The following is a 13,230-nucleotide window of genomic DNA, read 5'->3' as shown; positions in this document are numbered from 1 at the left end:
ATGGTGCATGGTTGTTTCAAAGTGCGGTAAGTTAAGCAATAATGATATTTATACAAACATATAATTATTTGACCAATTTAATTTAAATTTCATATTTTTTCTCCCATTGCAATGCACGGGCATATTTGCTAGTAATATATAAATATTTAAAGTAATAATGAATAAAGCTCAATTTTGAGCTAGTTCTCATTCGCTCAATAACATGTTCGAAGCTAGGGAGGAGCACTCTTTTTTTTTTAATTTTCTCTCCCTTTTTATCACCTCGGACATACGTTTGGAACCCTGGTCCGTTTATGATAAATATGTATTACTTATTTTTGAACTCATAATGATTAGTCGATAGGACCTTATTTTATCACAAAACCTGACTAGTTGTTTTCTGTTTGGCTTTGGTGGTAATTTTTATAATGTTTTGTAATGCAATGTGTTTTACGACGTTTTCAGAAAATAATCATAAATGAATGATGTTTCCCATTTGTCAAAAAACTATGGTGATATATCAGCCAATTTCTTGTAGCGGAAGCAATCCTCTTCGAATCTTCTCCTCTACTAGGTCACGATGTATCCAGACGAGGAGCGGGATGCGGTGTGGAAACCCTAACTTGGGGAGGCAGCGAGTGCCACAACTGTTCGAGAAACTCTTCTATCTAACACGCCTCTGTAGCCGGGACCTAATTGTCAATTGTTTACGGCTTCCACCTCGTGGATTGCATCAAGCTTTGCCAGTTAGCGCTCATCCGCACCCTCCCTCCTCCCTCCTCCAACCACTCCTCTATGCTCAGAGCCCGATCAGGGGATTCTGGTGCCCCTTCCACCGTGATTTCCCCCCTCTTCAAGATGTAGTTGTAGTGATGGAAGTTCCATCGGATATCCCTCCTCATTCCACGACGAGAAGGCGGAACGAATGGGGAAAGGTGGCGGCCAGTGATCTGACCAATCTCTCATCACCTAGGAGCCAGCTTTTTGCGCGTTGCCTCGATCAACTCCACATATTGATGACCACGGGCCGTTTGGAGGGGAGAAAGTGAAATCCTCTACCTCTTATTGATGCAGAAGGATGTTGAATTCGAGCCACCATGGCGAACTCTGGCGTTGGAAGTTCGCCAACACCATCGCCCCACTTTTCTTCATTTTTGCCGTCTCTTCCCTTTGGAGCTCTCTCTCTCTGTTTTTCTTTTTTTTTTTTGAAACGAGCAGGAGAGCTGCTGCTATATTAATAAAGGGGAATGCCCGAAGGCGAAACAGATTAGAAAAATTTACATGCCGCGCACTGCGAGCTTAGCTCACTGGCAAAGAGAAAAACTGAAGAGGCACCCTTATATACACTCAACTGCGCCTTGCGGCGTCTAGAAACCGGTCCAGGTGCACAGCACCTGCCGACACCCACGTGGTTGCCTCGTCCCTTATGCGAGTCACTAATCGGGGGATGGATTGTTCCTGTCGATGGAAAACTCGCGCGTTACGCTCTTTCCAAACTTCCCACAAAACTAAGATGATGAGAGATCTGAAGCCTCTTTTGTCAGCGACCTGCGCGCCTGCTAAAGCCGTCCACCAGTCATGCAGAGTGTCCTTTTGGTCTTACAAAAATATAATCATAGATGAAACAGACAGTGTATTTGTTGAGTGCATGCCACAAAAGTGAAGTCTCAACTTTTCCAATACCAGTTTGGCGACATCCCAAAAAAGATCGCCATTCGTATTCCCCAACTTCTCTGTCCAATCAATGTTAACTGTCACTCCACTATGGTTGTTAAATGTTATCGTGCCATACATATAAGACGAAGATCTGACTTGCCAAATCTTCAACTTCTCTTTCCAAATCTACAATCAGGCTCTTATGAAAATGCTCATTACTCACTGCAATCATCATCATAATAAACACCAGTTTGGCGCCATAACAAACTACGAGACAAGATCATTCCCATCCTGCAATTAAGTTCTTGCGTTAAACATGAAAGGCCCCTGGAAAAACCGATCTAAGTGTATTGTGGAGTATATTGATTATTGATAAACCGAGCTAGTCTTTCTCGAAGAATTTCATGGCATTAAATTTCATGTCATATCAATAATTTTACTGACTTGGCAAGATCATTAAAATGAAAATGAGAAAGATGGGAAACATAACTGAGAGAAATCATGCGTACAATGTAAATATTCAGGTTCCATAATTTGCATCATGCCATGAGTGGACTATTCACATCTCTCCCCACCTCACGTCAGTCGCTTGCTAGTTTTAACTGTCGTCATGGGGTCACGCAGAGAGCGCTGCAGCCTTTGGAGAGGGGAGCGGCGCCACCAGTTACTGCATCACGGCCACGATTAATTAGGTATCGGTCGGCTTGCATGGCGATGCCATGCGTGCCCACTGCCCACTAACACGCGCTGGCAGCGCAGGAAGACAGAAGACTCGCGGCCACCCATGCTTCCATCGATAATATATGTTCGCTGGCACTGCAGGAAGACTCCACGAAGGGGTGTTTGGAAGATACAGGCTAAACTTTAACTCCTATCACATTGGATATTTGATACTAATTAGAAGTATTAAATATAAGCTAATTACAAAACTAATTGCACAACCCCTAGGTTAAATCGCGAGACGAATCTATTAAGCCTAATTAGTCCATGATTTGACAATGTGATGCTACAGTAACCATTCGCTAATGATGGATTAATTAGGCTTAATAGATTCATCTCGTGATTTAGCTTAGGAGTTCTGCTATTAGTTTTGTAATTAGCTCATGTTTGTCCTCCTAATTAGCATCCGAACGTCCGATATGACAGGACTAAAGTTTAGCCCCTCCCTCCCAAACTTCCATCACTAATTGCTTGCCACGGTTTTATGTTATCCTTATCTTTTCTCTTGCCAAGTTCTCTTCATGAACATAAGTCTTTCTTCCGTTTACAAATGTAAGTTCAGATCAGATCGCTCATGTGGACGAGCACGATATATCCCTTTTTTTTGTTTTGTTTTATTTCTTGGCTTCAAAATACGAACAGTACACTATGACTCGCGTGCTAGAACAACACTCATCTTATATTAGGAAATAAACAACCTTATATTTGGCCTCCCCCAAGAAAATTACGGATCCGGGTAGTGAAGTTGTGCGTTAGGGCACACTCGATTGTGTGCGTGGCAAAGACATTTAAATCTATGCTTTTTAATTTTGTTTCCATTTTCCCTTTCTTTTCTTGGAGGTACGTACGGTTCACAAGCATGTACATATAGACTATTCTTAATGGATATTTCAAAATTATATTTTTAAATTAAATTTGAAGCAAGCAACATAACATTTAAATTACAGTAGAACCATACAGCACAGTTTTATTGTTTGTTATTTCCAAACATATATGCAAGTCATTAGCTATCTTGGAAATGATGTACATAATGAAGGTAGCGGTGAAATGAATTTCAAACAAAAAAAAATCTGCGGCGGCAGTTTCTGTACTTGCGGTTGTTTCTTCCAACCGTCGTGATTGTTTTGCAAAAAAGTCTCTCAATTTTTTCATAATCAACCCGTAGTTTTGGGAATATGTCTTGATGATTTTGCAAAAAGATCCCCAAACTTTACTGCAATTGACCGTCGAAGCTCCCGCGGCGTGCGCCTGCACCACGTGCGGCGCGGACGGGTGCGCCGGCGGCAGCTGCGAGCTCCTTGCCGTGGTGGGGATCGGGTCGAGCAGCAACAACGACGATGGAGGGGAGTAGTCCGCGTCCGCAAGCCGCGCTGCCGTCGCAGGGGCGTGGGCAAGCTACGGCGGCGGCGGAGGAGGAGAGTGAGCAAGAACCGTGGTGTGCGGCTGCGGTCGTGGGGCAAGTGGGTGGCGGAGATCCGTGACCCGCACCACGCCGTGTGCAAGTGGCTCGACACCTTTGACACTGCCGAGGAAGCCGCGCGCGCCTACAACATCACCGTCGTCGAGTTCTGGGCCGTCGCGCCAAGCTCAACTTCCCCGACGACGCGGCCCCAAGCCCGCACCTTCCTGAGCGCTGACCTTGACGTACCACCGCCACTACCACCTACCGCAGCCACTGCTCGAGAGCCTGCATGACATTTGCAGGTCGAACGCGTCCTCACCGGTGCACGTGGCTCTTGTGGTGGTGGCGTCGGCCAGGCAGCACGGCGCGAGGCCAGTGCCGAAGGAGCAGGACATCTGGGACGGGTTGGACGAGATCATGATGATGGATGACGGTAGCTTCTGGTCGTCCATGCCATTGTCGTCACATTCCCCTCTTATTTTCACTTTCGTTGCTTAGCGGATAATGGTGGTCAGCTGCCCTCTGGTCTATTGTCAATCACAAGCCATCCATCACTTTCATATGGTTTTACACTAGCTTTTGGGCTTTGGCCATGCCTCCACACCCATACGAAATGGCTAGTTAGAGTGATATTGATCTACCGCCACTTGCCCTGGCGGGCTGCCGCCCTACCCGCCACCTGGACCTAAGGGGTGAAGGAGAGAGGAGGAGGAGGAAAGGAAATAAGGAGCCGAATGCGTCCTTGCAGTCAATCAAGTAGAGCCATGTTCCATCGAGGGCATCATGCCAGCGGCAGTCGGCAGGCAACGCAAACAGAGGGGTGGAGGTTAGGACCTCACACCCCCCCTCTCAATGACGTCCATCCCCTTCAGATCCGGAACTAAGACCTCCACATCTAGCAATTGGGGGCTCGATTTTGCAATTGGAAAGATTTGGAGTGGATTATAGAGGGAGGTGGATGGAAATGAGAAGAAGAGGAGAATGCACTCTTGCTCATGGTGGCTAGAGGTGCTGTGGCCTAGCACTTGAAGCGGGAATGAGGCTAGGCATGGGGAGGACGAGCACTTGCCTAGGTGACGGCGAGGGTGGCAAGATGCACAGCGCCTGGGCGATGGCGAGGATGGGGCAAGACGTGGGTGGTACCGATAGATGAAGAGGCAGCGACTGGCTGGGAAATCGAATGAATGGATAGAGCGGATGTTAAGCTGTGATTTATTATTTTCATGTGTGGGTCCCACATAATAAACATATGGGATCAAGCCACCCACAAATGTCTTCTACTAGTATACTGGGACAATGCACCAACATATTGTGAAGTGAAGCCAATATATTAGGAACAAGCGAATAATAACGTGAGCAAAGTAAGGACCCATATTAACGCGCGGGCATTTCTGATAGGGCATTAATCCATGCGTGTATATAATATCATACACGACGTGTTTCAAAAAAAAAATCTAGAGAATATTTGAAAAACTGTCCGCCCTATGCATGCCCTTAATTACACTTTGCATTACTTCCCCTCTGCGGCGCTGGATACGTTATACGCACCCATATTACTCAGCAGATCTGCGTGCAGTGAACCTTTTGCTTTTCCTTCTGCATGCTGTCCAGCCTTTTGCTCCCTGCCGTTTACGTGCCATCAATGGCGGACGCTCCCGCTGCGTGCACTGCCACCGCCACGACAAAATGCTCGTCCATATAAATCTGCACGCTGCACCACCGCCCTTTCTGCGCTACACACTATCTCCTCAATTTTGTTGTATGTCCTGACCAGCTCATCCGTTCCTCTTGGATCTGCTCGGCAGAGAAAATAAGCTGCAGCCTGCAGCTCCGACGATATGGAGATAGAGGTGAGTCCAAACAAGAATATACATGCATGAGGAAGAACGTAACCATATGAATTGTCGTTTGTTTCTGCTAGAATTCTTGGCTTCTGTCTGTGTCTGACTGCGGGTATGTTGTTGTTTGTCCATACCGGGCCAGAGGATGATGGGTTGCCAGATCCCGGCGTTTGGGGTGTGGAACTACTGCAACGACCTCTCCATCACGCAGTACTTCGACTCCGCCATGCAGGCAAGGCTGATGAAGCGCTGGAACCGCCGCGGCGACGGCGTTGTTGCGGCCGTCGAGAAGGGTGTGGCCTGCGGGGAACCGCTTGTCTTGTTCAGGACCCCCTCTTTTCAACGCAAGCCAGCCCAGATCAAGGTATGTGTGTACGTAGGCCGAGCAAAAACTCGTCCGGTAGTTCTGCATAATAACGTAATAACTTCATTAGTCCTGATAGTCCACTAATGTTTTAACTCGATAGCTAGGAGGCCACTGATTCATTTGGTATTGTTTTTTATACTGGTGCATCAGGTGATAAGGAGAGAAGCAGAGAAGCACTGCAGTGCCGACGAGCTGCAGGACGGCGGCGTGCAAGCTGAGGTTGGAGCATACCCAATGAAGCGTAAGGTTGTTAGTAAGCCTGTGGATGAGGACCTGTACAAGGTACCTCAACCGCTGCTGTACCGAAAACCTAAAAAGGTCAGAACAATATATAGAAACACAGTAAATAAAGCTATTTGTCCCAAATATTATTTTATGAAATAATTGTTTGCACAATTGTTTCTTATATTCTTTCTTTCCAGTTAATTCTCATGGGCTCAGAGTTGTGATTCCCTGCATGCAGCATGCTTAATTTATTTCTTCATTTATTATGTTGGTGTCTCTTGTCTGCATGGACAAAGTATACGCTGGACCGGTGCTAAAATGATATATGTAGTCTAATTACGAAGTATCTCTCTTGAGCACTCATATTCGAAAAAAGACTCCATTAGGCATAGTGAATTGCATGCTGTAATTAATATCCACCAAGAAAAAAAATTATCGGTTTATGAAACATTCCCTTCAGAATCGAAGATTAATTTATTAATGTCTTTACACAATGGGAGGCATGGACTTGTTAATCTGTAAATTATTTGTGTGACTCTGTTAATTGAAACTGGATTGATTGCATCAAAATTAAACAATATAACACTCAACTTTACCCCATTAGCTCGTCTTACAAAGACTATCTGTTGAACTTTCAGATGAGGAAGGTGGTCTGGAGTATGTGGATTGGATGCCTGGGTCTGGACTGCATTGCCTGAGAAACTGTGAAGTAGCTTTATATATATTCCTACTTTTCTTTCTCCAGTTCAAAAATAATTATCCATCCTGCAGGGATCACTTCACCCTTTTTTCTTTGCTCTAATTCTGTGTACCATTGTTTTATTTATGTCTTTAGCTTGGATCCTTTCTCTAGTATAAATGACAACTGAGTATGATTTCTTTGTAACTTAGTACTATTTTCGTACCAAAGGTATGAAGTTTGTCGTAGAAATTTGCCATCAAAGTACTCTCAACAGACACTTTATGATCACTTTGCAACTTCATATTTGTACCAAAGGTATGGCAGTTTGCCAAAGAATTTTGCCATTTACTTAACGGAGCCTTTCCCAGAAAGAAAAAAGAGATAAATCTACTGGCAATCCATCACACCTTGGGGGCACAAGTATCCCTTCGCACAGTGAAATTAATGGAAAAAATAAAGATATAATGTAACTGTACATACCTTAGATGAATACGCATCATAACGTTCTGCCAGACAGCAGAAAATTAACGTGGTCTCCACACAAGAAATTGTGAAACATGCAGAGATTTAGCTGTATATGTAACCCGTAGGGCTTCCCAAATTTCTGGTGATGTTCTTGTCCCATCCCTACATCTTGAAGTGATATTATGTGCTTGACCACTGACTGCTGTACAGAAAGAAAAAAAATTATGAAGTACAGGAAGCAAAATGATAAAACAAGTATCTGTTATAGTTAACACATTCAGTTTTCATGTAGACACGCAACAATCAATTGTCATAAGAAGTCAGGACCCAAGCATTGAACTAGTAACCAGAGTCAAATCATACTAAATCACACAATTCATCTGTGGAACCAAAAAGTGTAGGAGGGCTGGAACCATTGTAGGGAAGAAATTTAGGGGGTATTTGGATACTAGGTGCTAAATTTAGCAGTGTCACATCAGATGTTCGGATCCTAATTAAGAGAACTAAATATGAGCTAATTATAAAACTAATGATACGAATCTATTAAACCTAATTAATCCATCATCAGCAAATGGTTACTGTAGCACCACATTGTCAAATCATAGACTAATTAGGCTTAATAGATTCGTCTCGCGAATTAGACTTCATCTGTGCAATTAGTTTTATAATTAGTCTATATTTAATACTCCTAATTAGCATTCAAACATCCAATATGATAGGTGCTAAACTTTAGTGGGGTATCCAAACACCCCCCTATCCAAAGTCATAACAGGTTAGCACTACTGCGTGCCGGAGAGCAGATCCGGTGCTCCCGTGCACCCGGCTGGTGAAACACTTTTACATTTAGCCCCTGCACTTTCAGCAAATTGTGCCCATGGTCCAACATTAACTCCATCACTTGGTGCATCTGGTGCGTTCGCGATGTATCCGACAGTGTGCATCCGTCGGGTGCACGGGAGCACCAGAAGGCCCAGGAGCACCAGATATGCCCTCCTGCGTGCCCATATCTATGGCAATTCATTAAGTAGATATAAGAGGTATAGATGCAGAAACGGGAGAAAGGTTCACGTGCTTCTGCGGGTTAGGGTGCTACCCTGCTCCCAGCCTGTGGATGCACCTCTAAATGTGCATAAAAAATTCATCTAAATTTGAATGTATACTCCTTGACATCTTCTACCATGCATAATTTATCTTTTTCTTCTCCATGCATAAGTGGAGTCTTAAGTTCAAATTTTTCAAGATGATAACAGACATCATAAGACATGTTAAAAGGTATATTACGATTTTTTTATCATTATTTTGATAGGGTAGGATATTTAATAATAAAATTTATCCTTAAGATACAAAATTATATAAAAACTAATGATGAAAAATTCATAAATTATCTTTAACATAGATTATGATGTCCACTCCCACCCTGCAATGTCTCAAATAAAAATTCAAATTGTGTATGAAGAAACAAAAATGACAAATTGCATTGTGGTGTAAGTTAAACAAAATAGTATAGTTTAGAGTAAATTGAACCAAAACATAGTTTAGGAAGTTATCTGGACTTTCGCTATACTTGAAGGGTCCGTGATGCACATATTCCCAGTTGTGCTGGTGAGCTTCAGAAGGTTGCATCCAGCTGGTAGTTCAAGTATGTACCAGTCCCATGTATATGATTGCTGCTCTGAGCATTATAAGTTTGTAACCATAATACCTTTAAATTGTGATCATGCACTATCATTCATCCACTGTTAAATAATAAACAATATTGGAAGATCAGCAGCAATAATCTGAAAGTTTTCCTTAACATTTTCCTTCCTCGTGTGTGCATGTTTCTTGAAGCAACATATGGTATGGTCAAGAACAACATTCAGCTGAAACCATTCATGGAAAAAAAAAAAGAAGGTCTTGTTTGGGTGGGAGGGGTTAAAGTTTAGCCCACTCAAATGAAGAGGCTAAAGTTTAGCAAATGGGGTGTTTGGGTGGAGGACTAAACTTTAACACTAATGAGCAAAATGACTCATTTGCCCTCCTTCCCTCCTCCCGCGCTACCCCTCCTGCATGTTTGCAGTTTGCGCAGCCCCTCCCTCCCGCGATTGCATGCATGCACCCGTGGCCCCTCTGTGCTTGCATGTGCTCGCATGCACGCTCTGCTTGCGCTCGCATGCATGCAGCACTGCTCGCATGCTGCTTGCTGTCCAATAACCACGAAATGAAATAAAAAGTACATTATCCTTATAACATTGAAATTAATAGTTTACGATCTATTGTACAAGGTATGAGCTATTTCATCTCGGAATGCATTCATGTTTCTATCTTCATCTCCTCGGGTACTCGTCCCATATCCTCCACAGTTTAATGTTGCAACCATTGGAATAAAATTTTCATCACGATCACACAAATCAAATTCCCTATCGGCAATACCATTATCTCGAATGAAATTGTGAATTTCCATGCATGCTACAATAATTTTGCTTTGCTTGTGCATTGGAAAACTTGGTATACCCAACAGTATCCGCCACTTCATTTTCAAAACTCCAAAGGACCTCTTGATAATTTCTAAGGGATGAATGCGCATAATTAAAGGTCTCTTTCATACCTTTGGACATTGGACTATTACGAAACTCCGGTAGATGGTACTTCATACCCTTGTAAGGTGCTAGGTAACCGATACGGTTAGGATACTCCGAGTCTACTAGGTAAAACTTGCCTACAAATGAAGACAAACTTGTTAGGTAAATGAACTAGACAACATGTATGTACAAATGTAGAGAGTATCATATAGAAACTAGTGTACCTGTAGGAGGATGTGGAAACTTGTCACCATATTTTTTTATGGCATCACTTAACACTCTTATATCATGGACCGATCCAAACTATCCACTAACAACAAATGTAAACCTCATGTCGAAGTCACAAATAGCTAGCACATTCTGTGTGGTATATTCATGTCTCCCTGTATGCTGAACCACCTTATCACTTGGCACCACAACTGGTACATGTGTGCCATCTATAGCTCCTATGCAGTTGTTGAAGTATGGAGCAAACCGAGGGTTTTGTAATCTTTGGTGCACCATCTTAAATTCAGGGTCCAATGGCCTAATATTATCTACTGCTAGCTTAAGAACACTGCATAACACTTTGTCGAACGTACGGCTTATTGTTTCCAATGACCTCACAAATCGATCCTCAACTTGTCTAAGTGACTGCGGTGCACCAATTATCCACAAGAACATTCCTAAAGCCTCCATTGTTGACATATCTCTAGTTGCTCTCAAATCATATGAGTCAACCAATAAATTATGCAGTTGATGAAATAATGGGCAACTCATCCTAAACATGTTATAGCAAGAGGTCGTACTTGACAGTGTTTCATTTACCCATTCAATGCTCATCACAGTTGCAACCCTCCTTGGAGCTTTGTGTATGTAAGATTCATAGTACATGCCGAACATTAACAGCAAACCGACGAACTTCCGATTCCTCTTACGACAGTGCATTATGAACTCCATAGTTTCATCTTCACTAGAGAAATCTTCCATAGTATGTGATGAGGACATCAACACCAACGATACATCCACACCTACACAAGTACCAGTTTCTGGTCCCATTACTCGCGCCCGTGCTCGTCAACCTAATCATCAAGTAAGTTCACTCTTGAGTTCCTGTCCATCCTATTTAGACCATGGAGACGTGTGAACTCTTGTTTTGGTTAGGAACCATGGAGAAGTCCGAAAGGGAAAAGGACTCGCGCAGGCTGGATTCGGACTCCAGTACAGTACCAAATTGTGGTGGTCACCACGGTCGCATACGGACTCAGATTGGGGTGTTCAAGTACTTCACGGATTTGTTATGAAGTCTATTTTCATATGAATCTGGACTAAAGTCTATATCTGGTCTGAGGCGGTCGCAATGACTAATTTACTACTGATAGGTTTTCTGGTGCTGTGTCACCTTATTTTGGTCCAATGGGTCGTGTATCAAGTTGGGTCCATTAGGGACATGTCCTAGGGTTGGAGCACGACCCCAACACCCTCCTGGTCATCCTCCTAGGCATTAATAAGGATTAGAGCCACCACAAACAGATTGAGTTTTGTTTAGATCAAGTTTAGCTCTCGCTACTTGCTTGTAAGCACGCATGCTGGATCAGCCGCTCGTCTTCCTGTCTTCGGAACCCCACCTTATTGAGATTGAGTTGGAAACTTTCATCTTCATATAGTAAATTCAGTACTTGTTATACTTGTTCTTGCTAGTTCTTCGATTGCTTGCAGGACGAGTGCCCTAGTGGTCGGGTGACGCGCTCCACAAGATCGCGGCAGCCATTGGAGGTGGTGTATCGGTTGCTAAGGCGCAGCTTGGAAGGTTGTAGTCGGGCTGTGAACGTCGTCTCCATCGACCAATTGAGTTATCCCATGCCTCTCATTGAAAGATCGGGAATCAACCGTAGCAGGTTAATATCAGTTGGTTATCAGAGCAAGGTTTATCGGATGAGAGACTTCCAATCCTTCGCTGTTTTACTTTTCCATAGTCAAAAAAAAGCCAAAAAAATTAGTAGATTAGTTTACCCGCAATCCTATAAACCCTTTGAGCCTTTGCTAGCACTGCTTACTTAGGGCTATTGAGTTTTCGATTGCATCGGTTGTGTCGTGTTCCTAGTCTTAGTTTTAGTCCTTTAGAGTTTCGAGTTCTTATCACGTTCTGGTCACAGCCGTGTGCTACCATATAAAACCTTCTATTGGTTGGATCTGAATACATTCTTATGTTTAAGTTTGACTAGGACTCTGATTTTGTTTAAGACCAAATCCAACGTGGTGCTGAGTTCGAGTTGGAATCAGTTTGGAGTCCGAATTGACAGCTGCCTTGTTGCTATCTTGAGTCCGAATCTGATTCCTATCCTTTCGGAAAAAGTTTGTGTGGTGTGTGACTCTTGTGAAGTCCTTTTGTTCCTATAATCAGATTTGAGGATCCCCTGAAAAAAAAGAAGAAAAAATACAGAAGAAAAAAGAAGAAAAGAAAGAAAAAAAAGGAAGAAAAGGGGCTGTTTGTTGTGCTTCTCTATTATTTTTTGGTGGTGTGTTGTGACATTCCTTGTGTCCAGGATCACGTCTCTAGCATGGTCTAGGCTAGGACCAGCACAGTACCACTATTGAACGATTATTCAGCTTTCTTTTATGACTAACGTGGTGCTAGTACTTCCTAGCTTCAGCCCACCTATAGCTCCATATATTTTGACTACAACTTGACAGGTTCTGTTGTTGCAGCACCGATACACTTCATTCCACGATTGCAGACTTGTTGGTAGCCGTCCCCCCTGTTGAGCAAGGTAAGAATTGGTAAGAGCTTGTGTAACGGGTTGAGAGTGAGCGCCTTGAAGTAGCTACATCCTAGTAGCTGTAGGGTTTTTATTTCTTCACCTGTTTTCTTGTTGCCTTTGTTTATCTAACCATGACAGGATCAGAGGATAGTCAGAATATGCCACATTCTCCCCGCACCAAGGGCATCATACAACATTTTGAAAAGCTAGTGAAGGGGCACGTCGAGGGGCTCGATGATGATTTGCAGGTGACGAATGAGAAGATTGGGCAGTTGGAGGCTATGCAACTTGCCACCAACACCAAGCTTACAGGGCGGGAGACGTCAGTCACTCGTATTGACAAAAGCCTTGATGCTATTTTGAGGCGCTTTGATGAGATGCACACCAAAACCACTAATGGACATGATGGAGATAACAACAAGGATGAGCGTGTCGAGGACAATTGGGATGCTGATACTGAACAAGATGACTCAGATGCTCATGATCGCAAACGACTACGCAATAATCGCAGAGGTATGGGTGGTTACCGACGACACGGGGTACATAATAATGATGATGGTTTCAGTAAGATAAAATTTAAGATACCTCCTT

General features: G+C 43.4%; 1 protein-coding gene and 1 pseudogene across 2 annotated transcripts; both read left to right on the top strand.

Moving 5' to 3' along the window:
- Positions 1-3,538: 3,538 nt before the first annotated feature.
- LOC111257070 lies at positions 3,539-4,255 on the top strand (annotated as a pseudogene).
- Positions 4,256-5,447: 1,192 nt separating this feature from the next.
- On the top strand, positions 5,448-7,080 carry LOC101757034. Of its 2 annotated transcripts, none has more exons than XM_022825817.1 (4): positions 5,448-5,607; positions 5,741-5,962; positions 6,116-6,247; positions 6,829-7,080. In XM_022825817.1, exons 1-4 carry the CDS (start codon positions 5,596-5,598, stop codon positions 6,886-6,888), a joined length of 426 nt encoding a protein of 141 aa, XP_022681552.1. In that variant the 5' UTR covers positions 5,448-5,595; the 3' UTR covers positions 6,889-7,080. The 2 variants fall into 2 exon arrangements, with proteins under 2 accessions (XP_022681552.1, XP_004965432.1); XM_004965375.3 differs by having other exon boundaries at positions 6,116-6,283.
- The last annotated feature ends 6,150 nt before the right edge of the window (positions 7,081-13,230 follow it).

Source organism: Setaria italica, chromosome IV (genome assembly GCF_000263155.2).
Source record: "Setaria italica strain Yugu1 chromosome IV, Setaria_italica_v2.0, whole genome shotgun sequence".
In the NCBI taxonomy this organism is placed as follows: domain Eukaryota; kingdom Viridiplantae; phylum Streptophyta; class Magnoliopsida; order Poales; family Poaceae; genus Setaria; species Setaria italica.
This window is presented reverse-complemented; position numbering and strand designations above follow the sequence as displayed.